Genomic DNA, 26,044 nt, shown 5'->3' with positions numbered 1-26,044 from the left:
TCCTTCCAATAGGAATAGTAGGAGATATGTGCAAGATTAAATTATGGACAGTTAATACAGGTATCCTCAGGCTGCTCCATGAAGTTGATCCAAATTTGCTGTGCCTGTTTTAAAAAATATATATGGAATATGCAGCACTGAAGACCTGACTCTGACCTCTTTCTCTCTCATGCACACACATACATACACAAATGCTAGTAGTACTGCAATATTGTGGAGGTGCCTTGATTACAGATAGGTTCATTGCAGCTATTTTAAATGAGATAAAGCTGAGGAGCAGATTCAGGAACAGGTAAGTGGTTCTGCATTCAGTCAGTTGAGACTCATCAGGTCTCATTAACTCAGGCTGTTCCTGAAAGGCACCGTACTGCTGAGCTGGCCCCAGAAATTACACAGCTGTGTTCACACAGCGCTCTGCGTGCATTAGTTAAGTCTATCTGACCTAAGCTAGCTCTTTACTGAATCAGCTGTAGTGCCTCTGCCCCATGTTGTATTTAATTCAGAATTGAGGTTAAATCATCCGTAGGTAATCGAGGACCGACTGCCTTTCTCGAGTGCGCAGCTCAAATATCAGTTAGCTCCTCTCTTGCATGTCACTGCTTTTCCTACACCTCCACCCCCTCCCTCTCATGCCCCTATCCTGCTGTTCACTCTCAGTCCTGTTTTTCCATCCTTCATGCACTTGTGCTTGTGCTCAGCCTGAAGCATTCGCCTTTCTCAAACAGGTGAGCTGGTGGATACAGTACAGCTGCATCTAAGCAGTTGTGTAGGAAGGAAGCAGTGTGAGTGCAGCTGGCTAGAAACTACTGCTCTCTCTTCCAGGGAATGTATGTCCAGCTTACAGTGGTATGCCGGAGTCTGGGCACCTTACAGTAAGCTCTTGGGTTAATGCTGCTGTGGCAGTTGCTGATTTTTTTTGTTCAGTATGAGTAATGAGTATGATCATGCTTTGTGGCTATTTAGGGTTTGAGCGATTGTTAATCTGTGGATAGAGCTTCAATTTGGAGGTAATTCAATAAGCATGCCCTCAGCCAGAAATTCTGTGCAACTGTGTGCATGTATAGAAATCTCTCTTAATGTACCTCTTATGCGACTTTAGTTGCTTATGGTAGGGAACAATCCTCCAAGAGAGTAACTCATATGATCTGATTTCCATATGCAATGTCTCTTATGCTGTGGAACACAGTTTGAAACATTTTCCTTTGATCTACAGTGACATTAGAAAACAATAAACCATCAAGCCTCAAGAGAACTACCTTGGCATACATGGTGAATCAGTTATAATTATTTGTTGTCTCTTAAAGCCTGCACATCTGCAGCAGTGAGTAATTAAAGTTTGAAAGGAAGCTAAAATTTTATAAACTGATTAAGATATTTGCAGTTTTTCAGAACTATGTTTGGTTTGGGGTTTTTATTTTGTTTTGAAGAAATATAGGGGTCGTACTCAAAGAAGTTAAAACAACCTCATTTACACACTAATTTACACCTGGAATACAACTAAGAAAAAATGAAATCACAGCAGTTATTCCTCTACCAGGAATCTGTTTAAAAAAAGAAAAAAATTCTGATTGCACTTCTTCTCTATTACCACAGTCTTAATAATGTCCTACACTGCTGCTATTGGTGTTGCACTTCTCTGGTGTTCTCTCTCAGCATCACCCAAACCAAAATGACAAATGTGTAACTTTAGGTACCTGTAACACCAACAACTGTCATCCTCCACTCGTCACGTACCCATCTTCAGTAAAGCAGCCCAGCTATTTTGCATTTCCTTTGCCAGCTTGCTCCTGTTGCTTTTTGTAGAGCCATGTCCCTGTTACTTTTGTCCTCTGAACTTTCTGGCACAAGGCACAGACTGAGAGCAAAAGGAGGGTCATGGGAGTAAGCTGGCATAGTGGCATCAGAGCCACCGCTACACCAACTAGAAGTGATCGGCCAGCAGTGCCTCCATAGCCCTTACAAGCCTTTCTGAGAAAGCAGCTGATACAGAGAATTAGGACAAGCTGAGGCATAGCTCCTAAACTTGTCAGTGCTTCAGAGTTTGGTTTTTAACCAGAATATATTATGCTGTCGTGGATAAATGAACTGATGTTGCTTTTAGCTTGTTCGTCAGGACTAAAAGATAATGGCATCTGTTCTGTCTTATGTGTAATATTTCTTTTTTATTTCTTAGCGCAGTTGTTTATTCCTGTTTTTATGATCCTCAGCCCATGTTTCTAGAGAGTTCTTCAAATCCCTTGGACAATGGCTAGAATTTACATCTTTGCATTTTCTAATGCTTGGAGTGAAGGTATTTAGAAGGGTACTCTGGAGGGATAAAGTAGAAACAACAGAAATAGTAGCTTCCTAAACTCAGTTTTCTTTTGTTAATAATTAATAGCTGACAAAAAAATTTGTTTGCCTTCAAATGTAGCTCTCAAGAAAAATAAATCTTACTTTTTTTGTCTGGTGAAAAAAGCCAGTGGAAAGAAGTGTATCTGCATATGTGTATGTGATAATTTTCAAGAGAAAAGAAGGAATAAGGTTAGAAAGTTGAATAAGAAAAAATTGCCAAGATACATTTTTCAGCAGGATAGACTGTGAAATACCTCCTAGTTTTGCAGGCAGGTATTTGTAAAAAGCCAGTGACCTCAATCTGGAGTCCTTCCAGGATTTAGCTCTTGAAGAACTGCTTGTCACAATCTAGCAATACTCTCATTTCCATAGGGAGATACAAATCATTAATTTTTAAAAATGTAACACATTTGGAAGCTGTTGCTTCCACCTCCCAATATGGCCTTTCAATTAAACTGACTGTTATGGTAACAGGGAGGGGGAGAGCAGGAGACAGGATCTAGAGGCATCTTAACAGCCTCCTAGTTAATTTGGGTTCTCCACCCTGGAGAACTGACTGCATGAATCCTTAGCTTATCCTCTATATGGTATGATATTTTCTTGCACTTTACTAGTTTAGTGAGTAAAAAGTGAAAATATCACAGATCAGGAAAGGCCAAATTTTCAGATATGTTGAACTTGAAAATGATTATTCCAGAATTTTATATATATCTCTATTGTGCTTCATGTCAAATTGTGTGTCAATGCTAGTAAGATGTAGAAATACCTTACTGGCATGGAAAAAGTTAACAATCAGTGAAAGGCTGAAAATCAAGTTGGATTAACCAATAAAGATGAACTTTTTTTACTAGTGAATTGTTAGCAGCCAGTGCCATAAGCCCTTGGGTTTAGGAACTGAGGTCTGTGAATTAAAAAAACCAAAACTCTCAAGTTGAAAAACAGCACTATAAAAATGGATGATAAACATTCATCCAGTCTTCAGAGTTATTTTTCAGCCATGACTGATGCTGTTATGGAACTGCATGTAGTGAATTGCTTAATATGGTCAGAATTTTTAATGCAAAGCAATGTATAATATAGTTTGTTATATAGCTAAGGCCCATCTTTTGTAGTACAAGGGAGAGCAAGTATATGAGCACAGTCTAGGTAAAACCTGGAGACAAGCTTATTTCTTTCTGGAGCTGTGGAAGTACTTTGTCTATAAAATGTTCATATTTGACAAAACATAACAGGAACTAAGTGTAAATAAAAATATACTGGAAGAGACAGTTTTACACCCATTTTCATTCTTTGGCTCAGGAAAAAGTTGAGTGGCTGAAAACCAAGTTCTGTTTCTCTAAAGCAAGGGAATTACAGCAACAAGACAATATTTTGCAATGCACAGAAAATCTTCTCTGTGGAAAAATGTCAGTATTTCAAAACTACTTTACAAACATAATATAGAGAAGAGTATTTTCATTTTGACTTTTAATGGTGAAGTTTATTCTAAGGTTATTTTCATTTTGCCAGGAACATTTATTATATTCATAAGTGGGCTGTAATAGTATCCCAAGAAATCCTCCTCCTCTGTTTCGAACAGACTGCGATGCTCAAGTGCATTGCCCCTCAGGCCTCAGTTACTCTTCAGTTACAGAACAGAAATCAGAGGAAGGCCATTAATTTTGAAATTTATTTTCCTTGGGTTCCATCTTTGTTATTGCAAAGGCCCACTGCAAAATCTGTATCTATATCTATACATACTTACATATAGCTCTGTGTGTGTATACATAAATACACATACAAAGCAAATTATTAGTTCCTGCTTTTATTATAGTAGTGTCATTTGACTTTACCAGTGATTCTTTCTTTTCTATCAGATATATTTCTGAAACTGTCATTCAGATAATAAAACTGTATTTTCTGAAAAAGAAAAATGCTAATTTTTCTTTCAGTGAAGTAGAATTCTGTGGCTCCTCTGCAAGCTACTAATCAATGTCTGCACCTTCTGCCTCAAGCAATTGTTACAGATGAAATACGTTAGCTGTTCATAGTAAGAGTTCCTCTTGTCTGAACAAGAAATAGCTCCAGTTTTATGCTTAACTTTATGCTTAAACACTGCTCTAAGTCAGAAATTTATTAAATATATTTAAATTGCATTATATCTGTGTGAAGGAAGGAGAACCAAGTAGGACTGATACTGATTTGAGGAAACAGATGTTGAAAATTCATCTCAGATAAGTTGGCATTATAGATGAGTTGAAATTCAATTCAAAATGTATTTTTAATTTCTCATAAATTCATAGATTTCAAGGTCAGAAAGAACGGATATGACCATATACTATTTATGAAACCATAATCCATGGGATTTTACATAGGGATTCCTATGCCTGCTCTTCAAAATTGTGTCTATCTATTAAAAAAAATAAATCATGTGATCTTGATTCACACAATTCTATTAATTTAGAATCTCTTACATTCTTTAGGCATCTGCTCTGATTTTTAAATGGACTCACCACTAAGAATTTACATCTTTTCTGTCTGAACTTTGCTGTCTTCAATTTCCAGCCAATATATCTTTTTAACACTATTGTTTCCATAATTAATAATTACGTTCTTATCAGAAAACTGTCTTTGGTGGCCCTTAGCATGAGCAAATTTACACTCTGCAGCAAGCTGTATTGACCAAGAGGTGGCACCACAAAATGACAGAGAAGTCTAAAATGAGGCATAATTGCATAACGTAGGCGCCTGTCTTCCAGCTTTGACACCCCTGCCCAGCTCTGCTGGCACTTAGCTCTACCGTAGTGCCGTTTCCTGTGCTCCTTCGGTTTGGCGTTTGCCTGTGAATAGAAGCAATTCCAACCTGCTCTGCAGAAATTTAAAATCTGGTACCCATCTTCAGAGTAAGCCCTCCTTCACCTGCCTCCCGTGAACAGGTGCTTTAATCTGCTAGGCATTCTCTATCAGTATATCAAAAGGGTATTCACTGGAAATGCAGGAGGAAGAGCTGCTGCCTTTTTCTTTTGCTTTGTACATTTTCCAGTGGATAAGGCATCCGTCCAGGCAGTGAGTCACCTGCTTTCAGTGTCTTTCTTATCTCCCACTTTTCAGAAATGTCCCTTACACCAGGCTGTTCTGGTCAGTGTTAGTCTGTTCCTCTTTTGTTGAATTGGCACCAGTGCTCAGAAAAGAGTTGAGGAGCCCCAGGATAGGAAAGAGAAAGCAAGGACCAGGCCCTTGTCATCAGGACACCCATCACCTGCGACAAGACAAGGAGTACTTGTGTATTTTTGCTAGTCACACAGTAGCTAGGCATCTTTCCACACAGCCTACGCGTGGCTGAGTTCCCTCCTGAGGCATCTACTCTCCACCCGCTTTTCACACTACAAAATAACTGGGGGACCTAACTCAGCTACAGCTCCTACTTTAGCTACATGTAGTGATGCTCAAGTGCGCAGCACTTACATCTGTTTCTCAACCTACCCCATCATGAAGGGCAAATTATAGTTTTTGAGTGTTAAATATGGTATTTTCAAAAGACTGGTGTCTCTGTGACACTGCCGAGACAAGATGGTATTAATAATTTACTAACTCCTGCTGGCAATTGAGAACTTGAGATTGCCCCTTTCAAATTAGTTATAAAGGTAAGTCTTGCCGAGTCCAAACTTTTAATAACCCATTTTTACAGTATACCACTGTTTTGTCTTCATAATCTCCACAGTCTTTTAAATGAAATATTTATCCTGGACTTGCAGTATCCACATTATATACATTTCCTTCCTTCCTTCACTGTTAATGAAATATGAACAACATCAGAATTTTTAAAGTTGCTACCTTTACCTTCTGTGTTGTTGTTGGCCTTAATTAAGTACATAGCTGTGGAAATATGGGGAAATAAAAACTAGAAGTAAAACAAACAAACACAACAAAACAAAGCAACAAAAATGAAAACACAAATGAAAGGCAGAAGTATAGCTCTAGGAGTAAAACCTTTCTGAATATGCCAGAAAGGTTTAGGTACCAAAACTAGGCTCGTTACTTTGTATGGTTCTCATCTTTCAGAATGACAATGAGATATGAATAAAGATAAGGATCCAAGCTACTAGATTTGGGGTAAAGTTATTCCAGAATTATTTCAACATTTCTTATCAGACATGATAAGAACACACACCACCACCACCCCGAGCTAAATAATTTTAAGTTTACTGTAAGAAACAATTGATGTAACAGCTTTTGTTTTCTTTTTCAAAAGCAAACCCAAACAAACTAGATTAAATCCTCTTTCTTCATTTTACCTTATTCTTGAGAAAAATATCTAGTGTCGTAAGGTACTAAAGAAAAACTTATCTGGCAAATGATGCTGTGCCAATCCATTTTATTCTTCTTAATTGTTATTCACTTGCTATTACTGGAGAAAACTTCCAGTAAAAGTAATCAAAGATTTCCAGAGGCTCCAGCAGAAACTGAGGAAATCATTCTGTGGTTTTTTCAGAGCATAAAATTGATTCAGGCTAATCTTTTCTCTATAAAATTGGATAATTTGGGGAACATCTTTAGTCAAGCTGTTAGCTTTCCTTCTCTAAGAAAATATGTTATTTTCTTAAATTTAAAAAAAGGATAGCTAAAAATACCTGCTTGTTTTGCTTATATTCAGAATATAATATTATGTCTACTCAATACTGTTTTATGCAAGGTAAACATATCTTTTTTTTTTTAAAAATGTGACAAGGTAAAGAACCTATAACTTTGCTTTTGAAGTGCATTGACAGGTATATTTTTCACTGGATCAGTCTCAGATAAAAGGAGTTCACTACCACCACCATCCAAAAAAACAGTAAAGAAAAAACTAAAGCTGCAGTTTTGAGAAACAGAACAGCTGTCCTCAGTTTTCTTGGTAATATGCATTTGTAAGTGCAGTGGAAAAATCCTTAATCTGAAAACCATTAGTTATGTAGGAGAAATAAAATTGTAAATTTTGCAAATTCACATTCCACAAATGGTAGCCATTGCTGAGAGACTTTGGTTCTGCTGACTAATATAGAAACTGGGGAAGCTCTGTAGCTCCTAACACTGGTTCCCATCGATTAAGTTATTTAGTGTGATTGCCTGAAAGGACATAAGATACCCTGGAATAGTTTTGCCTGATTGTTTAGATGTTCATACTTTATTGCAAACAAAAGCAGTATCGAACAGCCACATTGTATGGGGGCAAAAGGCTGTAATTTCATACACAGTTCACGTATACTCAGATTTACTCTTAGAGCTGTAATCCTGTTTCAGTCTTGAGTTCTTACACGTGATTTATCACTGTGTTCTTCTAGTTGAAAGGATCTCGTTATTGCCAAACACCCAAATCTTTAAATGTTGATCCACTTGTTACAGATACATCTTTAGCTTTATTCCTTTTTTCTGGCAATGGCTATAATAGAGTGAATTCCTTTTGTCTGAGAATGATTCATTCACAAACCATGTTAAGCTGTAATCTTTTCCTAGTCTCCTCTCCATCTTCTCTCCATCCTGTCCACTGGATGGACTCGAGTGCAGTCCATCAAGACATCTCAGTCAGAATTAGCAAGCTGCTGAGGGTTTGACTCTCTTCCTGGATATGCACCATATGTGCAAAATAGCATAGACAGCATGTTTCCTATGTAGTGTCCTCTGTTTAGTGCTTGTTTTCCCATAGATGGTGTCTGAGATAGTTGCCAGTGTTCATCAATTTTGAACATGTTACTATGCATTATTGTAAAAATGACACAGTCTGTCAAAAAAAATCTTATCTGGGGATCTTATTTAGGATATAGTAGCTAAGCTTCCCAAACTACTTAGCATTCCTGAAGACTCTAGATTTTTGTTTACCAATTATCCAGGAAAAGTTGGTAATTCAACCACTTCTGCTGCAGTCCTGCCTCACTCCATATATTGTAGTGTAAGGTGCCATAGTAGCTGTTAAGAACAAGTTAAATTCATTTTTTAGATGCTTATTTTTAGTATAGCATTCTTGCAAGTCCTTGTGATATTGCAGGTTCCTTGGAACACGTGGACAACTGGCATCCTTTCTCTATCTTAAACACATCTTTTCTGGGATACCAGGTAAAGGGGAGGTACTGAGTTACAGATTAGCTCAGCAAAAATGTGCCATTGTAAATGCCACTAAACACACAGATGAACTTTGCAAAGATTTTGAAAATCTTTGCCTCTCTTTATGTTATATTTTTCTCCTGAAAAGAAGTGGGTTCAGAAAGTCCAAGTTTAGCAAGGTAGGGCTTCTCTTATCTCATCAAGCTCCTTTGGTCACTTCCTTCATCTTTACTTGGTATAAACTGATCTCCTTGTGACAGAGTTTTTCTCTTTCTTTTTCATCATTGACAACAAGTAATGGACAGTATGAATGTTCTAAATGAGTGTGAAATGTCTACAGCATTATTCGTTCATATCACATATCCAAATTTAGTCTTACTTAACTTCACATCTGGGTAGCTGCCTCTAACCTGCATTAATTGGAGATCCCTCTACAAGAGATGTAGTACATTGCATCCTTACGTCTCTGCAGCCTATTTTCCTAGCCTGAAAATCTTTTCAGCTGCAGGCTGAACTTTTATTTGCTTCCACCTTTTTATTTCTAAGGCTCAGGCACATTCTGCCTTGCTGGACCTGCTTCAAATCATATTGCCTTTGTCTTGCAACCTGTGTGCATGCCACCTTTTTCCTAGTGTCAGTACCCAATCTGGTGGTCTATGGGGACAGTAAAAAACATCTCAGTGGGCCTTGGCTGACTTTTAGCCTCTCAGGAAGTCTCATTCTTGTACCTTGCTTGTGACTGTGACCCATGCTTCATGTACTTTTCCTTGCTGACTACCCCATTTGTGGATGAGCAGAAGGATGTCTGCCTCCTGCAGTTCTGGAGCAGTATAGTTGATTTCCCTGTGAACTCAGATTTTTAAGGTTTTTTTCTTTTCTACAGTTTAGTCACCTTTCCTTAGAGAACTTGCAATACCTGCTCCCAAAGCCCTTTTCTATAGGCAAATGGGGAGCAGGGGAGAAAGAGAGAGGGTGAGAGTTATCCCAGCTCCAGCCATCACCATCACCTTACCTTGTTGGTCAAAGCATGGAGATTCAAATTAAGTACTTCCCATTCTGCTTGGTTTGGTTAGTGTACATCAACAGCACATTGCACTTCTCGCTGTCATAACCTCCTAGTAGGAACCAGAATTCCTAAGTTGTAAAGGAACAGTCCTCAGACATTTACAATGCCACCAACATAATTTGTTGAGTGACTGTCACAAAAAGCATACAAAAAGTTCTGTGATGCTTTTTCATGCACCTAGTGAGACACCTGATAAGCTGTCACTGGTGGCTTTCCCACAGCATCACTGATGGAGTTGATATATTCACTAAGAGAGTGGTGAGAGCTACTCAGGCAGTTCTTGAGTGGGCCCTAAGTGGGCATAAAAATATGTGCTTATGAAAACTTAAGCTGCATAAATCACTCAGGCAAAATCAAATTATAGTGTCCAGTCTGTTAATGTTTTGATTTCACTGACAGGTATCAATCAGCTAACAACGCTGCTAAATAGTTACTCTAGATGTTCTTATTTTCCTAAAATTATACGTGCTTTGGAGGGAAAACATAAAACAGCTAATAGCCAAAACAAAAGTTGTTTTAAAAAGAAAACTCCACTGCATTATATTGCTTTCATTATTTCATAATTTTATGTTTAAATGTAGAGCGTATGTAAATGATCATTTTCTCTCATATTCCCTTCCTGCTTAGTGACAAGAAAACAAATTCAAATTGTGCTTGGGAGGAATAACTTAACAAAACCAATTTTATTATGCAGATGAATTGTAGGTGTTGCATATCTACATTTTCTGAAATTGTTAGCAAGCTTTTTTCCAAAGCTTTCTCTCTTTCTAGGTGTGTATATAACACATTATATTTAGAAAACCAACCAGCCTTAAGAAACTCAGTTGTTTTAAGTAAAAGTTGTCATGGCTATACATTTTGCTCAGGAAGTATTTGCTTCATTTTTTGTTTAAATTTAAGGTTTAGAGTCTAAAGTTTTTCAAAAGATGAGCAAATCATTTCCTCAACAACTGTTTAATGGAATTATGCTTTTTCTAAGAATATCATGGTGAGTTTGGAGGAGTGAATAGGTTCATGAGAAGAAAAATATATCTTCCTTCTCTCTTACATTCCCATACTAATCATTCAATTGTGCTCTTGTGGTCCACTGGTTCATTTCATTAAACAAGGTTGGGGGTGGGCCAAAACAAACCATCCCAAACAGCTGGGAAGTTTTAGTCTTCAGCCATGGGTTGTTTATGACAAAATGGTGCTTCCAGTTTGCTCTTAATATTGAAGGTCTGCTCTAAATCTCCTTTTTGACCAAACATCATTTTTTTGGATCACTCACTGTTAGCGTTCTTACCTAGTAAAAAAACAGTATAAAATGGATAGCAAACTACATTTGACTGGTAGCATGTAAACACACAGAAAAATTGTGAAGACATGGTAGTCATTACCACTACAGAGGACTCCTCAGTTAAACACTAAAAAGTAATTGTGGGACCTACTTTACCCAATAATCTTTCATTTTTTAATGGCATTTTAACTTGTTTTCAGAGACATTTTTCAACTTAAGAATGTAAAATGGTTATGAAGCAGACCCAGAGCCTTTTTAAAGAAGCATGCAGACTGAGGCACAATCATATATAATGTTGTAGAACAGCAACCTTAACTCATGTTTGAAGTTCAGCAATAGGAGATGAAAAGTCCTGGCTTTGGTGTGAGAAAAGCTGCTTCTGATATTAAAGAGCAAACACCCATAATCAGCACTAGTAAATGATTAGTTGAATGTTTAAGACTTTGTACCATCCTGGAATTCAGATATTCCAGTTTAATAACGCTTGCCATAAAGTCAGGAAAAAAGGAAGAAAGATTGGATAGATTTTAAAGATCGTATCTTTTATATAAACTACTACACACGTGGCTAGAGTGACAAATATGCAGGCTGTAGCATGCTGTACATTATAAAGCTAGAGAATATTTTAATTCTCAGTCTCAAACCTTACAGTCCCACCAAGAATTTGTCACGCTTCACCTGTTTCAGTTTTTCAGTTTATTTTTTAGCAATTTTTATACAAGTAATTTCAGTTGCTGACTTAAACAATTTGTTCCATATCTCAACCCCCATTTTGTGTAAAGAAATCATAAAAGTTAGGAACCTGAAAATTGGATTTTTCTTTTGAGCAGCTGCTGTCCACAAATGTGGAAAGATTGTTAAAAGTGAATAGCATCACTTTCTAACAAACTGTAGGCAGGTTTGATGACTGAATCTCATCTTTCCATTACTGTGCTGTCACCAAGCATTATTATGTTGGCACTCATAGATAAATGGAAGAAAAAGAAAGAAAAGCTCTTTTGGGGTTTAAAGATGTATTTGTACAACCATGGATGTCAATGGTCCTTCTTCATTGTTGACCTACTCATGTTGAATTACATTTATTATTAAACACAAATTTCTTGATTAAAATGTGGTCTATAATGTTTTGCAGAATACATTATTGTACCTTTACAGAGCATTAGGTAAATGAGAGTAAAGGAAAAATATATGCACAAGAACACAAGTGTTCATTAAAAAAAAAAAAAATCCTTTTAGTGTAGCTGACTCCCGAAGTCTTTGTACCTGTGCTTTTGGTGGGGACTAGATAGATTTCTGTTTAATTTATCTTGAAAATCCTTTCATAATAACTTCTATTTCTGTATTACCCATTTTTACATAGCACATTTGTTTCAGTGTGCTGACATTCCAAATCAGAGGCATCTGGTCTGTTGCATCTGTTGTGCCTCCACCAGGGTGCCACTATTAACGAGTTTTTCTTCCCATGGCTGTTGTAACAACATCTTCTAATAGTTTCCACTTAGTTTTCTGTTGATGATCCAGTTTTACAACATCAAATATTTGGCTGAATTTGTAAAAGTTTTAAAAAGTATCTCCATATATGAATTGCTTCTCGTTTTGGGTTTGGGTTTGGGTTTTGGGGTTTTTTGTTTATTTGTTTGGTTTAGATAATTTCAGCTAATACTTTAAAGCTATTCAATTTTTTTCCCCAAAATCATATTTAGCGGTCTTTTAATTTGTATTCATCCAAGCACTTCTCTTCCTAGCATAATTATTTGTATTTTTGTTACTCACAAAATCAATTTGTATGATTAGTTTGTCCAGTCACAGCATATTTTTCTGAATTTGATACTACTTTAAGTGGAGCTCAAGTGTTGCTGTTTACTTTCATGCTACAGGATCACAGGAAGGCTCAGGAATGATGTGTTTTAGTAGCTACTTTTATCCAAGTTTCCATCAGGAAAATGTATGTATATGTGTAATGTAGGTTCGATGTGGAACGTATATTTACTAAGTCTTTAAGATTGTACCAATTGGTAAAATTGCACCAATAAACATTGTAACAATTTTAAAACAATTTTAATTGATAAAATTTTACCAAATAAAATAGAACATTGTTTGGGTAAGATTCTGAGACACTTTGTATTAAATCAAAGAAAAAATACATTAATTTGAGGAACATTGTTTTTTCCTTATTGAGAGTGGTTACCTTTCTAAGACTAAGAAAAAACCCATCTGTTCTATAATTATATATTATTGTCTCCTGACAGGTCCAAGAATCTTCAGATCTGTTCATGGTATAAGGGTTTCAAGATGTCCTTCTTGACCTTTCAAAAATACACGTTAGTACATCCGGCAGAAAGTAATTTTATTCACATTAAATGGCAGAGGGAAGGATGTCCTCACAGTCCATATAGTGACGAGATTTTTGTGTCCCCAAGGGAACAGCAGAGCTAGCAGGACTCACTTTAAAAAGGCATTGCTAGTTTTCCTGAGTGTCCAGTTCAGGAATTGCAGATAGGTCTGGTGGGTAAATCATTCTGTAAGCACTTAGGCATACATCAGTTCTATTCGCTCATTTTGGGACTGAGCAAATCCTTACTGAGCAGTCCTTACCTATTCCTTTGTTTCTTGCTAGAGTTCATATAGCAGAAGCTTTCTTCTGTGGTACAGACACAGCATCTAATGTCTGGTTGGAGACTCAGGCTGGATCAGATAAATCATTCTTCTATTCAGTATATCAAATATAAAAATTATATTTAGGAAACTTTAGGGAACAGTTTAGAGTCACTGTTGGTGTAAGACCTTAGAATCATTTAATTTGCTTTTCCTCTTCTAAAGAGTTTCTAGATTAGGGAAGGAGAGAGAAAGGGGAATATTACTTTGGAGGCCACACAATTATCTGAGCATGTTGTACGTGTTTTAATGTTCCTTCTGCACAGTCCATTTTGGCAATATGTATAATGCAAATATTGTTAGGCTGCAATGGACTGCTTTTTCTATTGTAAAATTCATGTCACTCATTAACTTGTCTTCCTAGAAAATGGAGTTTTGAAGGCACATAGATATTTAGAGGTAGTAACCGCATCAGTAGATTTTATTTCTTTTTCTTGAGTGCTTTCACTAAGGAGAGACTTCTAATGAGAAATTTGTTCTTTGCTTAATTATGCAAGCTGCTGCTTTAACTGCGTGTCTCTGTATGCAATCCAATCTGTATACAAGTGAAAAAATACCGTCCAAACTTTTGGGTATGAGTTTAGAAAGCCAGTTATAACAGATTTTCAAAGAACTTCTGATACAGAAGTTAAAGGCAAGAATTTCACAGGGTGTAGCTAGATGTGTATCTTCAAAACTACCTTTTTTTCTGAAGAGTTTTTAACTGAACAAAAATTAAACTCTGTGGAGCTTTTAGCTTGCTTTTGATGATACATGCTGTAGTAACTGGAACTGATATTCTCGTGCTCTTTTGTTAATCTCATTGAATAGAAAATTATATTAGGCCCTTACCTGTCACCTTCAACTTGGTGAGATCATGTAAGTCTAATCTCAGGTTGGAGGGCCAAATTTAAGATCAGACTTTGCAGGTCTTTTCCATCCAGTACAGTCAGTAAATATCAGCTTGTTAAAATAAAGTATGATTATTTAGAATAAAAGCAATTTAAGGGGGGGGGGGGAGAGACTTTTAAGACAATAAAATACTCAAGAGACATAGTCAACAGTCAGGTGAGCATACTAACAGATTATCTAACTACTGAAGCCCATCTTTTTCCCTGTGAGAAACTCTAGATCCACTTCTTACTTTCTAGTCAGATTGCCTGGGCTTTATGTATCTGCTTGACTAACACATAAATTATTGTGAGTGTTAATGACTTTTCTGCTAGGTAAGGTGTAAGGACAGAAAAAGCAATATTAACAGTCTTACATTGGCTTTAAACCAATACATAGTAATTAAACAGTCTTAAAATATTAAGAAACAAACATTATTAATTAGACTTCATAAATTACCAGGAAAATCCTACCTAATCTGGCAAGAATGTAAACCCCCATCTCTTTTTTAAAATACACTGTAAAATCTAAGAGAATATAGAAGGCTAATATCCTTCTATAGCTTTATAGAGGAAAATAGCTTACCCTTACATAATTTGATAGGTTAAAAAATGAAGAATGATTGTCATTTTATGTCTAATTTTATAGGTTCTTTTAAATGTATTATTACAAGTTATACTTGGTATTTTTATGTTAAGAATAACAACAATATTTGGAAGGTCTAGACCAAATTCTTCATAATATTTGAAACAGCAAACAATCTTCCTACTTTAAATCAAGCTGGCACAAAAAAAAAAGTCGCTATACATAGTCTTCTCAACAGTTCTACATGCTTTTTTATTTGTTTTATTTTTGTATTTGTGTGCACCTAGGCAATACTACAGGATCTGGAGCAAAGACGTCCCCAACTGGATGAACTAATAACTGCAGCACAAAATCTAAAAAACAAGACGAGCAATCAAGAAGCCAGAACAATAATTACTGACCGCAGTAAGTGGTGATTCTGCTATCATATGATGCTTCAGCAAATATGGAAAATGTTGTAATACCTGATAAGCATAGCATTTTTCAGACACTTTATGCCTTTGCCATGAGAAGAAAGAGTTCCATCAGGAGACAGTTCTCACACAGATTTTCCAAATTGCATACAGAAGAAGTGTAAGTGAAAGTCAGTGATCATGTATTTAAAATTTTTAACCTTAATTTCATATTGCTTGTCTTCATAGTGGAAGCACACTGTAGAAAATACAGAATGTGATCACTATAGATAAAGAAATACATTTATTCTTAAACAAGGAGGAAAAAGAAAGAATTCACAGAGTATAGCCGTAGGCTTGTAAGAAGCTTTCAATTCCATCCCCCGTAGTACAGCCGCAGCCTCTTCTTTCATCTCCCCTCAGCTGACACACAAGTCTGATGATGCTCTGTATTAGTCTGTATTAGTTCTTCAGTTCTGGTTTCCCTTTCCAGAATTAACCAACTAGCTGTGTCTAAGGTGGAAAAATTAGTAGATTAAGTTTTAGAAGAAGTCTATAGAAGACGTAGTCTTGTCACCTTTGGATGCTTGCATGTTCTTATTCCCTTTGCTATAGGATGAAACATACTCTCAAGGTCATGCTGTAAAAGCAGCCCTCTGTGGTGGACTGTCATATATCTTCAGTTATTATTTTGAATACTCAGGACTAAAAACTACAAAAAATGAATTTCTTATGGTCCTAGAGGTCCACTGTGGAGCTTAGAGAAGACCCAGGCCAAATGCTTCGCATGTGGACACAACCAATTCACTTTAGGTGGATGCAAACTGTTCTGTACATCTTGGCCTGGAGACCAGGGATTGCTCCCTGAAACTGATGACTGTGAAGGCGTATACATAGGCTAAACTTCTCTATCCCCATAATTAAAATATATATGTATATATACACACACACATTACCTCTTTCTTTTTATTCCATCAGGTAAATACTTTCCATAATATGTCAAAATCACATTGCATGTTTGGACTGCATTGTTGTTAGTAGCACATACAGATACTATTTAGACTATATCCCATATGAAATAACATTGTTTAACTGCTATTCTCTTCCTGGCCTTGAAACATATTACTGAGAGAGAGAGAAGCTGTATTTGTTTTTGAATTTTGAGAAGAAATTTGAAGTTTGAGAAGAAATGGATAGCGCTTATATATTACATAAGAACTTGTTCCTGTTTGACATGCAAATTAATTTTAGAATCACATACTCAGTTGAATTCAGATTAAGTGTGTATATATACCTTAACTTTACAGTGCTTATTCAAAGCCAACATATGTAGTACTCCCATCGGTATTTTCTAGTATGTTTTAATTTTTAATTCTGAGACAACAAGCCTTCTGCAGATAAGAATTGTAGAATTCACATGAAATGCAAGCATAATTCCTATATGCCCTCGTGTGAATTGTATGCATGACTAAATTTTGTTCTGTTGGAAAACTGCACTTCACTTTAAGTGAAATTGCCTTCTAAGATAGATTAAATGCTTCTTTCTCATACAGCAAAAAAAGGAAAGCAAGCTATCAGACTGTTAATCATGAATGAGTATGTGGTAACCCAAATATATTACAGCTTGCATCTGTGGCTAGCAGTGTGGTGAATATATTTTACATGATGATTTCTTAGTTTTTATCTACAAGAATTCCCAAAATTATTAGTTGGTTTTGAACTTAAAGTATACAAGATTCATTTTTGCTGTGATTTAGCAATTAATTTTCTATGCTGAAACTGTCAATATCCTTGACTGCAAAAGTGCAACTTATGATGCAGTAGATACAGGTCATGTCCCTTTATGTTCTTTCAAGTACCTCTTGCTGTAGTATAGCGTCTTCTAACATCATCCTGTTGTTGCTAATGAAATAATTTTAAAGTAAACAAAATATTTATTGTCAGAAATATACAGGGTCTGCATTTCTGCAATGGAGGGAGATCGAGTATGATCAGGGACATTTTTGATCCAGTCTTCTGAGGCAGCAAACTAGATTCATGAAGGTTTTTTCATGCTTAGTTAGTTTATATTTGTGCAATTGTAGGTAGTACTAAACACTATTCAAGAGGTATTTATTACTTTTGAATTTTAAGGAGATCATGATATTTCCAGGGGAAAACAAATGCTAGGACTTTACAATGTGACATATAAGTTTTTTCCGAATATATGCCAAATGTGGCATACTGTCACCTAAAGTACTTCTTTAAAAGAACAATAGTAATTTTTATATTTTTAATTGCATGATTTTTTCCCCCCCGTATGTTGTATGAAGAAGATGGAGATTGCTCTGGTTTGAATTAGGCCTGCTAAATACCTGTATAGACAGGATCCACTTGTTCTTGCTTCAGCTACCATGGGGGTAGTTCACCCCTCCCACCCCTTCACAGTGCTATGCTGTCCTGAACATAGGAAGACTGTCCTTATCCCCGCATAGCTGGGTTGCTCTCTAACTGTGTGCTCTCTAACACAGCTCCTCTGAAGCCTGCCGTGCTGTACAGTGCTCCCACCTAGTGCAGTTGTTTTGCCTTGCAGTCCAAGACATACTGAGCCCAGCCGACTGCACCCGGGGTGTTGTCCCCAAGTCCATCCCTGGGAATCTTGCTCACAGCCAGAGCTGAACTGTGGACCAGAGAACCTGCTCCACTTGCTAAGGCCTGTGCGTTCGCCACAGCCCTAGAGAGCGTCCCCTCCATTGTACTTGGACGTTGCACCAGAGTCCTGCTGCAAGTCCTTCCTGACTACCTCACCCGCAGACTGTTTCCCATTTCCTATGGTTTTTTTCCTTCTTCATGAATACAAATAGGTTACCATGGTTATGTCTTAGCAGTTATTAGTACTCATTCAAATCTATCCAGTTTCATGACCTAGCATCAGCACTGTGCCATTTGTGCTCCTCTGCAGAAGCTATGTACCACTCTCACATGCAGCCTTCTGTAATGTCACGCTATCAGGTGCCAAATGCATTGGATCTCATCACGAAGGAAAGGGAGTGCAGGGCTGCGCTGTGCTGGTCTGTCATGTAGGAGCTGACAGACTTGACTATATCTACTACACTACCTCTTCCTGGGCTGAAGCATGGGATCTCACACTTTGAGAAGTAAAAAGCTGAGAAGATGAGCTAATTTGTATGAATATGTTGTTCATTGCCTTTTGCTATTAAGGTGCTAGTAAAAAAACCCAACACAATCATCTGGCCAATATCACTGAACAGATATATAATAAATACTAAATGAGACCTGTAGCTACTCTACAAAATAGCTGTATTCTTGGTCACAGGATGGGTCAGCGTGCCATCAACTGGAATTAAACCCTGAAGGTTCTGGCTTCTGTGCTAGCTAACATTGGCAACTCTTAAGTCATTCTGCTTGCAGAAATATGTATGTTATGCTCATTAAAGTCTAACTTTTAATTATGTTTAGAAGCCATTATTGCCTTTGAAAGTATTTATAAAAACAAACAAGGTAAATATTTTATACAAAATCAAGCAAATCAAAAGACATTTATTAGAGAATCTCTATGAAGAACTGCAAAAAAATCAATGATCATCAGATTATTTTTCAACAGAATTGTCATAGTATTGCATAGGTTTAGTCCTTCTTTAGGAAATAAAAACAGAAATTAAAGATAAGCTCATACAATTGAATTATTTCCTTTGAACCTTTTTTCCCCACCCTTACTTCATTATCTGTATGAAATTGCAGGAGCTATACTATGTAAAAAGAACTTGGCTCTATAAAGTAAAGCTTGCGTTATGTTACATAATGTTATACTCAAATCTCTGTTTATTGTATGTAAATTATAGTTTCTTTACAACTCATACATTAAGGAATACATAAGAATAATAATTACATTTAGTCTTGAGGAAAAGTTGTGGGAAAAAGCAAGATACCTCTCTGCTCTTTTAATGCCCTCGATAAAGCATTCTATTCTAACAGAACCATATGCTGTAGAATAACGTTTTTCTCTACATAATGCATCACAGCTCCAAAACACTTTGCTTTACTGCTGATGAAAATGTTGTTTCTTTAAATTGAATGAGTTTATAAGCAACTTTGAATATAATAAAGTAATTAAACTTTGAAAATTCCTTTTATTTTCCATCAGTTCCTATGTATAGAATACATAAAGCCGGTAACAAGTCAATATAGAAATATACTGAGAGATAATAAAAACAAATTTACAGTCTTAGAATCAGAAATACCAAAGTAATTACAAAGGCTATGTTAGATCTTGCTAGATCCTAGAAATGTAAGAAACTTTAAATACCAGGCCTTCCTACTGCTCTGTTCACACACATGCAAAAGATAACGGTGAATAACCTTTCTGTGGTTTTACTTTGCTAGTAATTTATATCCCAATTTTGTAATGTGGTTTCTGGATGTGTAAGCGATAGAGGAGGTATGAAAATGAATATTTATAGAACTCTATGAAGAAATAATCTCTTACTGACCAAAGAATCTCCCTTTCAAGATTATAAGAAGCCAAAGTAATACACATCTTTCTTCAGCCATTGTGTGAAACGTAGTGAACTCTCAAAATATCACTTGAGAGGTTAATTAAGTTCTATTACATTAAATACATAAATAATAGCAATAAATACAAGCATTTCAATGAAGACTGTTTTGATCAAGAATTACACATTGGGACCAAATGATTCCTTATGAAATTTTATTTGGCAGTTTTTAAAACCAAGTCCACAAATGTATGAATAATTTATAGAGGATGTCTTCAGAAGAGTAATTTTGGTTTTGTGGCTTGTTTTTTGTTTGTTTGTTGTTTTGTTTTGGGGTTTTTTATTTTTAAAAAAGAAAAGCTACATGTTATAATAGGTTGTTAGGAAAGCTGCGCTTGAACTAATCTGAAAAGAGTCTGAGTGTCTCTGTGCCACTCCATAAAAATGCCTTTATTGAATAGTTTGCTGTATTTGACAGTTTTATGGCAAAATCATCAACTTGTCATCACTCTCACAACAAAATGTATGGAAACTCCACAGTGAATTACAGCTGTACTGTTGTTCTCGACATGTTAATAAAACAGCCGTCTCCATTGTACTGCCATCCATGTGGTCTTCTCTTAGAGCTATTGAATACAAATAGCTTACCACTTGAAAAAACAAATTCATACAATCTGGAATTTGTCATGGAGTAGTAAAACTCCTAGTTACCAAGACTGTAGAAGAAAAGTGTAAGAGAAAACTACTTGTATACAGTTTGCCCAGTTATCTTGCTGATATTTTTAAGCTGAATTATTGAATAAAATCCAGTATTCTGTTCTCTGGATTCCACATATTTCAAGAACTTCTCAAGAACCTGAGTAATAGTTTTCCTATGTCATAAAGATGTGAAATTTATTAATCATCCTGATGTACTTCTTTACAGCTGAAACCTTGTTTTTCCTGTGAGAACTCTATGCCAGGGAAATGAAGGAAGGGAGAAGTCATTTGTTAAAGAAATGTCAATAACAAGATAAAACTATAGCTCTGAAAGGGATAGCATGTTACTGAGAAGAGTACCTCATTTGAAACCACTTCCTTGGCACAGATTTGCTGCTACAGGATTTGTAAGAAAGTTATGGAACATTTTAAGAAGGAGTAAGAAGTTATTTTGGAACACTGGGGAGAGTTGCCCTTTAAGAACAGGAAATAACATGCCCCAGAAATGTCTGAGTGATCGGGGAATTACAGTTATATATCACTTCTCAGGCTATATATACTAGAAGCATATGGCTCAGTGGACAAAGGGCAAGATCTAAACTGCCTACTTCAGGTGTTGTAGTGCTCCCAAAAAGGATGCCAGACTACAAGGTGACCTTCCTCCATTTCTGGTTATACTCTTGAGTAAAAGTGGCATAACTTTTCTGGTAGCCCTAGAGTTGCTGAGTGTATTAGGTGATGTCAGTGCTGGTGGCTTGCTCAGAGCTCACTTACCTTCTCAAGCCTGTGAAGAGAGTTAGATAAGTACTAAACTTTGTGTTGTGTGGTAATTCAGGTGGAATGTAGCTGGCTAGTTCTAGACCAGGTACTTCTAAATAGATAAGAACGTTCTAAGTTTTATGTTCCTAGAAATCAGTCTGTGTTGGAGAACAGGCACCCTGGATTGCTGTGTTGGATAGAGGCACTTAACTTTGCCCAAATCATAAGTGTTAGTAAAATTTTGTCATCTATCTTCCCAAATAGCTAGGAGAGCAGAATGGTTGACCAAATCTCTCATCAGGAAAATATGACCACAAAGTGAGTTCTCTGCTAATTGTGAGCTTGTGAACAGCAAAGATAAAGTCCAGTGAGGGGTGAAAGTCTATGCTGCAAGAAGAGACCTTTCAGAAAGGGTGACATGGAAATAAATTTTTTAAAAAAGCCTTTAAATAATTTTGACTAGGCCCAGAAAAGTAAAAAAAAAAACCCCACCCTGAATAAGGAAAGTATGGTTTGGTAGGGGGATGCTTCACACTAACAGGTTACGCATTATTGTGTAATGTGGCCATGGGTACATGAGGTTAACTGATTGAAAGATTTGGGATATACCATCATCTGACAGAAGGAGAACGTACTTCTCACTTTAGCCTAAGGAAGGATTTGGTATGGCATTGTGGGAGAGCTGGTGTTTGAGTCTGCTTTGTGTCTTTATTTAACCTCTGTTGGTCATCATTTAGGGACCGAATTAATCAATAGAAGTGGTCAGTCAGAATACAGACAAAAAAATTCTTCTAATTTATAGTGCCAAGAAAATTCAAGCCTATTTAGTATTCTGCAATTTACTCTGCTGTTCTTAAAATGTTTGGAAACTGAGGTGATAGAGCTGATTTTAGTAAAAGGGCCAAAGCATATAAATCTTCACACCCCCCCAACCTTCAACCTACCCAGTCACCAATTAGGTGAAAGTAAGTGTTGCCCAGAACTATGAGCAGATATAAAATGACAGCAAGTCTTGTTTACAGGCTGTCAGCAGGCAATTCCTTTCCCCAAGTACTATTGTCTGCTCCCCTACTACAGTAAGTCCTATTAATAAGTGTTGTTAGGAGCATCTTTTCCTTCTTTTATGCCTAAGGGGAGTCATATTTTAACAGACTGGTTTTATGTAACTGCCTGCCTTTGTTCCTAAAGTCTTTGTGAAAATCTTTAACACTCATAGAAATCTTCAATTTGAAGGAGCTTTCTTTTTTTAGTTTAATGAGACCAGTGTCTCAGTAGCTTCAGAAAGAAGCAAATTTATCTGCAAAAGTGTTAGAAACAAAATGTAATGGGAAGGTAAGGAACTGCCACACAGGATGAGATTGCAGGTCCTACTCATTTACCCTGTTGTCTCCAAAATTGTTAGTACTATGTCCTTCTGAAGAATATTTAAGAATTTAATAGTGTGCAAATGTGAAGTAAATTGAGAGTACTTCTCGGGATACAAAGTCTTTCTTTCATATCTTAAACAATTAGAGAAGTGTTAACATAATTTTTTGAAACATTTAACTGACTAAAACTGCCAAGAATTTGCAGTTCTTCAGGAAAGCAAGCACTGAGTTATTTTAGTTTTCAACATATTTAACAGTATCTAATGTGAGACTTCCTATTTACAGTGTTACAGCAAAAAATCTGGTTTTAATTACATTGAATTTCAAAATTGGATTAAATATCATTTTACAAATGTTAATTAACATTTATATAAAATACTTTAAAATCTGAAAAGAATAAATGCTGAAGAGGCTTGACTTAGATCTTGTCAGTGGTAGAAGAATGTTACATTGACTTGTGTAGCGGCCAGATAATCAGAAAGGAATTGTTCTTTGAACAATACCGGAAAGACTCAGTCAATTTTCTATGTTAAAAGGAGTAGTGTTAATAATTTGCCATTAAAAATATTTATACCACTTATACCATACTTGTGGCCCATCTCCATTCCAAGTAAATATCCAAAATGATCAAGATCGAAAAATGAAAGAGGGGGAAACAACTGCCAATTATTTATAACTGTATTAGCATTCTACACTTTAAGAATTATTTTTCAAAGTTAAAGACTCTTTTTACAAGCAATGTAAATTCCCTATCTACTGATGAAATATAAAGTCAATTTGGGCAATCAGTAAAGTTACTGCCTAACCTTAAAATCTGTGAGTGTGTAGTTGCTCAAGATCATGGAAGATTATTTTATTTTTTTTTTTAGATAGGAGATTTCTATTTCTTCCTAAATGCTAGGACTACTTCATAGGTTTGAAATCTGAAGGTCTCAAAAATATTGCATCATATGGTTTAGATGCATTCCCTTTTTTTTCTTTACAGGACTTATACAGCTGCATTTTTAACAAAAGCATCCCATTTACCCAAAAAAGCCTCATTATCTTCCTAGTTTTCACTCTCTTTATATAGAATTTTAATATTTTTAGTTAATAACTTTAATTAATAATTTTATTTTAATTGAACTTTTAAATGTTGAAGTTCAGTCAGTTTATACAGGTGTCAAAAAATTACTTGCTTTTTAATATTTAATTGCCTGGATTTTAGCTATCTTTTTATTGTTTACTGAGATTTACTTTTTGCAGGAGTTCTCTTTGTGAATGTTGACATTGCAGTGCTGACATTCTTTATTACTGGCAGAAAACCCATAAAGTACCAAAGTTGCCAGGAACTGTGCTGTTGCACATCTGCTGCCATCTGTATTAAAACCATTTGATCGATTTTTCACAGTTACACATACGTGTTGCATTTTCATGTTTGCACTTCTATGTATTTTATGGGTGATTTTAATAGTCTATAAAAACACTGAAAACCTAACCTTTCATATTTACAACTATGAAAACCATTTTAAAGATGCAATGCAGCATTATGAAAAGACACCTGAGCTACTTCTGAGACTAAAAGCTGCCTAGGCCCTTGGCTGAGGGGGTTTGCTTCGGATGGCAGGACACGCCGTGAGTGCCTCCTTCCAAGTGTGCGCCTCCAGCTGTGTTCCCAACGCTGTCCCCTTCCACGTGTCTCCTCCATTTTGTTTCTCCAAACACACCCCTTCACTCTTCTCCTTGTCTCTCTCCTTCTGTGTTTCCTCACCAGCCTCCCGCTGTGCCTCCTGCCCCTGCCTGCTGCTGCCCTGTCTGCAACACATTTGGGCAGAGGCACCGCTGGCTCCTTTCTTTGGTGGGAGCTCTGGCAGGCGTTGGCTGCCCCCATGGGTCTCAGAGCTGGCTGGAACCAGCTGTGACCAGCACAGGACAGCTCATGGCCTCCTCCCACCCAGGCACCCCACAGGCCCCCGGCTGGCCCCACTGCCCCACGGAGGCAGCCAGGGCTGCGCTGCCAGTGCTGCCTGAGCTGGCGCAGCAGGTGACGTGTAGCACAAGCAGAGCTCGCGGGCTCTTTCCTGAAGATCACGAGGACTCCTAGAGGTGTATTTTCATCTGCCTTCTGGTACTTCCTCCATTTCCTCTCCTCCTCTCTCTGTCCCCCATGTGGAAAACGCTGTTTCACATAATCAGTTTAACTCATTTCTGTGTTGCTTCTTCCCTTGTTCTGTTTGCACCATGCCATTGCACTCATCTTTCACTCTGGCTACGCCCTCCTGCTTACCTCCTCTTTCTAGGACCTGTCTTGTGAAAATTGCTGTCATAGCTCAGACCAGGGCTCTGTCTGTAGCATAGGTAATCCAGGAAAACTATCTGATTTAGAGATGGCTGTGCAGACCTATTCAGAAGTGTTGTTGGTGTTTTCACGGCTTTGTACAGGAAGTGTCCCATTACTTTCTGGTTGTAATGTGTGAGATCTGGAAACAAAATTAGCCAAATAATAGTCTTTATTTTTAGATGTCAACTTCTTATCCTGGTTTCGGCTGGGATAGAGTTAATTTTCTTCTTAGTAGCTGGTACAGTGCTGTGCTTTGGATTTAGTGTGAGAATGATGTTGATAACACGCTGATGTTTTAGTTGTTGCTAAGTAGCGCTTATCTTAAGCCAAGGACTTTTCAGTTTCCCATGCTCTGCCAGCAAGCAGGTGTGCAAGAAGCTGGGAGGGAGCAGAGCCGGGGCAGCTGACCCCAACTAGCCAGAGGGATATTCCATACCACAGAATGTCATGCTCAGTATATAAACTGGGCGGATCGCTGCTGGGGCAGCGGGTGGTGAGCAACTGCATTGTGCATCACTTGTCTTTTCTTGGGTTTTATTTCTCTTTTTTTTTTGTTATATTCCTTTTCATTACTATTATTATTACTTTATTATTATTATTGTTGTTGTTAGTATTATATTTTATTTTACTTTAGTTATTAAATTGTTCTTATCTCAACCCATGAGTTTTACTTTTTTTTCCCCAGTCCTCCTCCCCATCCCTCTGGGAGGGGGGAGCGGCTGTGTGGTGCTTATTTGCTGTCTGGGGTTAAACCATGACACTTCTCTTAGACTTGATCTTATCAGCTTCTCAGATACCATTTGAGATATCTCTGAATTCTTAAGTTTAATAAGCCTCCAGCTGCTTGCAGCAGCAGAAACAGAGGAGGTCTGTGCCTCCGCCTGTCAGCTTTCTGCTTGGAAACACTGCCCGTGCTTCTAGCACCGCATGCTGGAAACATCTCAGAGAGGACCGAGCGGGACACTGCCATCAGCAATGAAGGTGCTGTGCTCTGATAGCTACCCACACAGGGTGACTTTTGTCAGTGAGAAGTCACAGATTGTTTTGAAAGTGATGGAAATGCTTCGTCCTTGGAGACGAAGTCGGGGACCGAGTAATCATGTTTTCATTTAGCTGGAACAGGACCTGGCACCCAAACGCTAACATAAACACTTGGACTAGGGATTAA

At 37.1% G+C, this 26,044-nt stretch overlaps 1 protein-coding gene across 2 annotated transcripts in view; it reads left to right on the top strand.

Moving 5' to 3' along the window:
- DMD (dystrophin) overlaps positions 1-26,044 on the top strand; it is a 922,027-nt gene that overhangs the window by 588,837 nt on the left and 307,146 nt on the right. For both annotated transcript variants that reach the window (XM_050904429.1, XM_050904437.1), the window contains exon 47: positions 15,134-15,251. In XM_050904429.1, the coding sequence (XP_050760386.1) occupies positions 15,134-15,251 (118 nt within the window). The remainder of the gene's footprint in view (positions 1-15,133; positions 15,252-26,044) is intronic.

Source organism: Gymnogyps californianus, chromosome 1 (assembly GCF_018139145.2).
Source record: "Gymnogyps californianus isolate 813 chromosome 1, ASM1813914v2, whole genome shotgun sequence".
Classification (NCBI taxonomy): Eukaryota; Metazoa; Chordata; class Aves; order Accipitriformes; family Cathartidae; genus Gymnogyps; species Gymnogyps californianus.
Note: the sequence above shows the minus strand (reverse complement) of the source record. Positions and strands in the feature narration are given on the sequence as shown.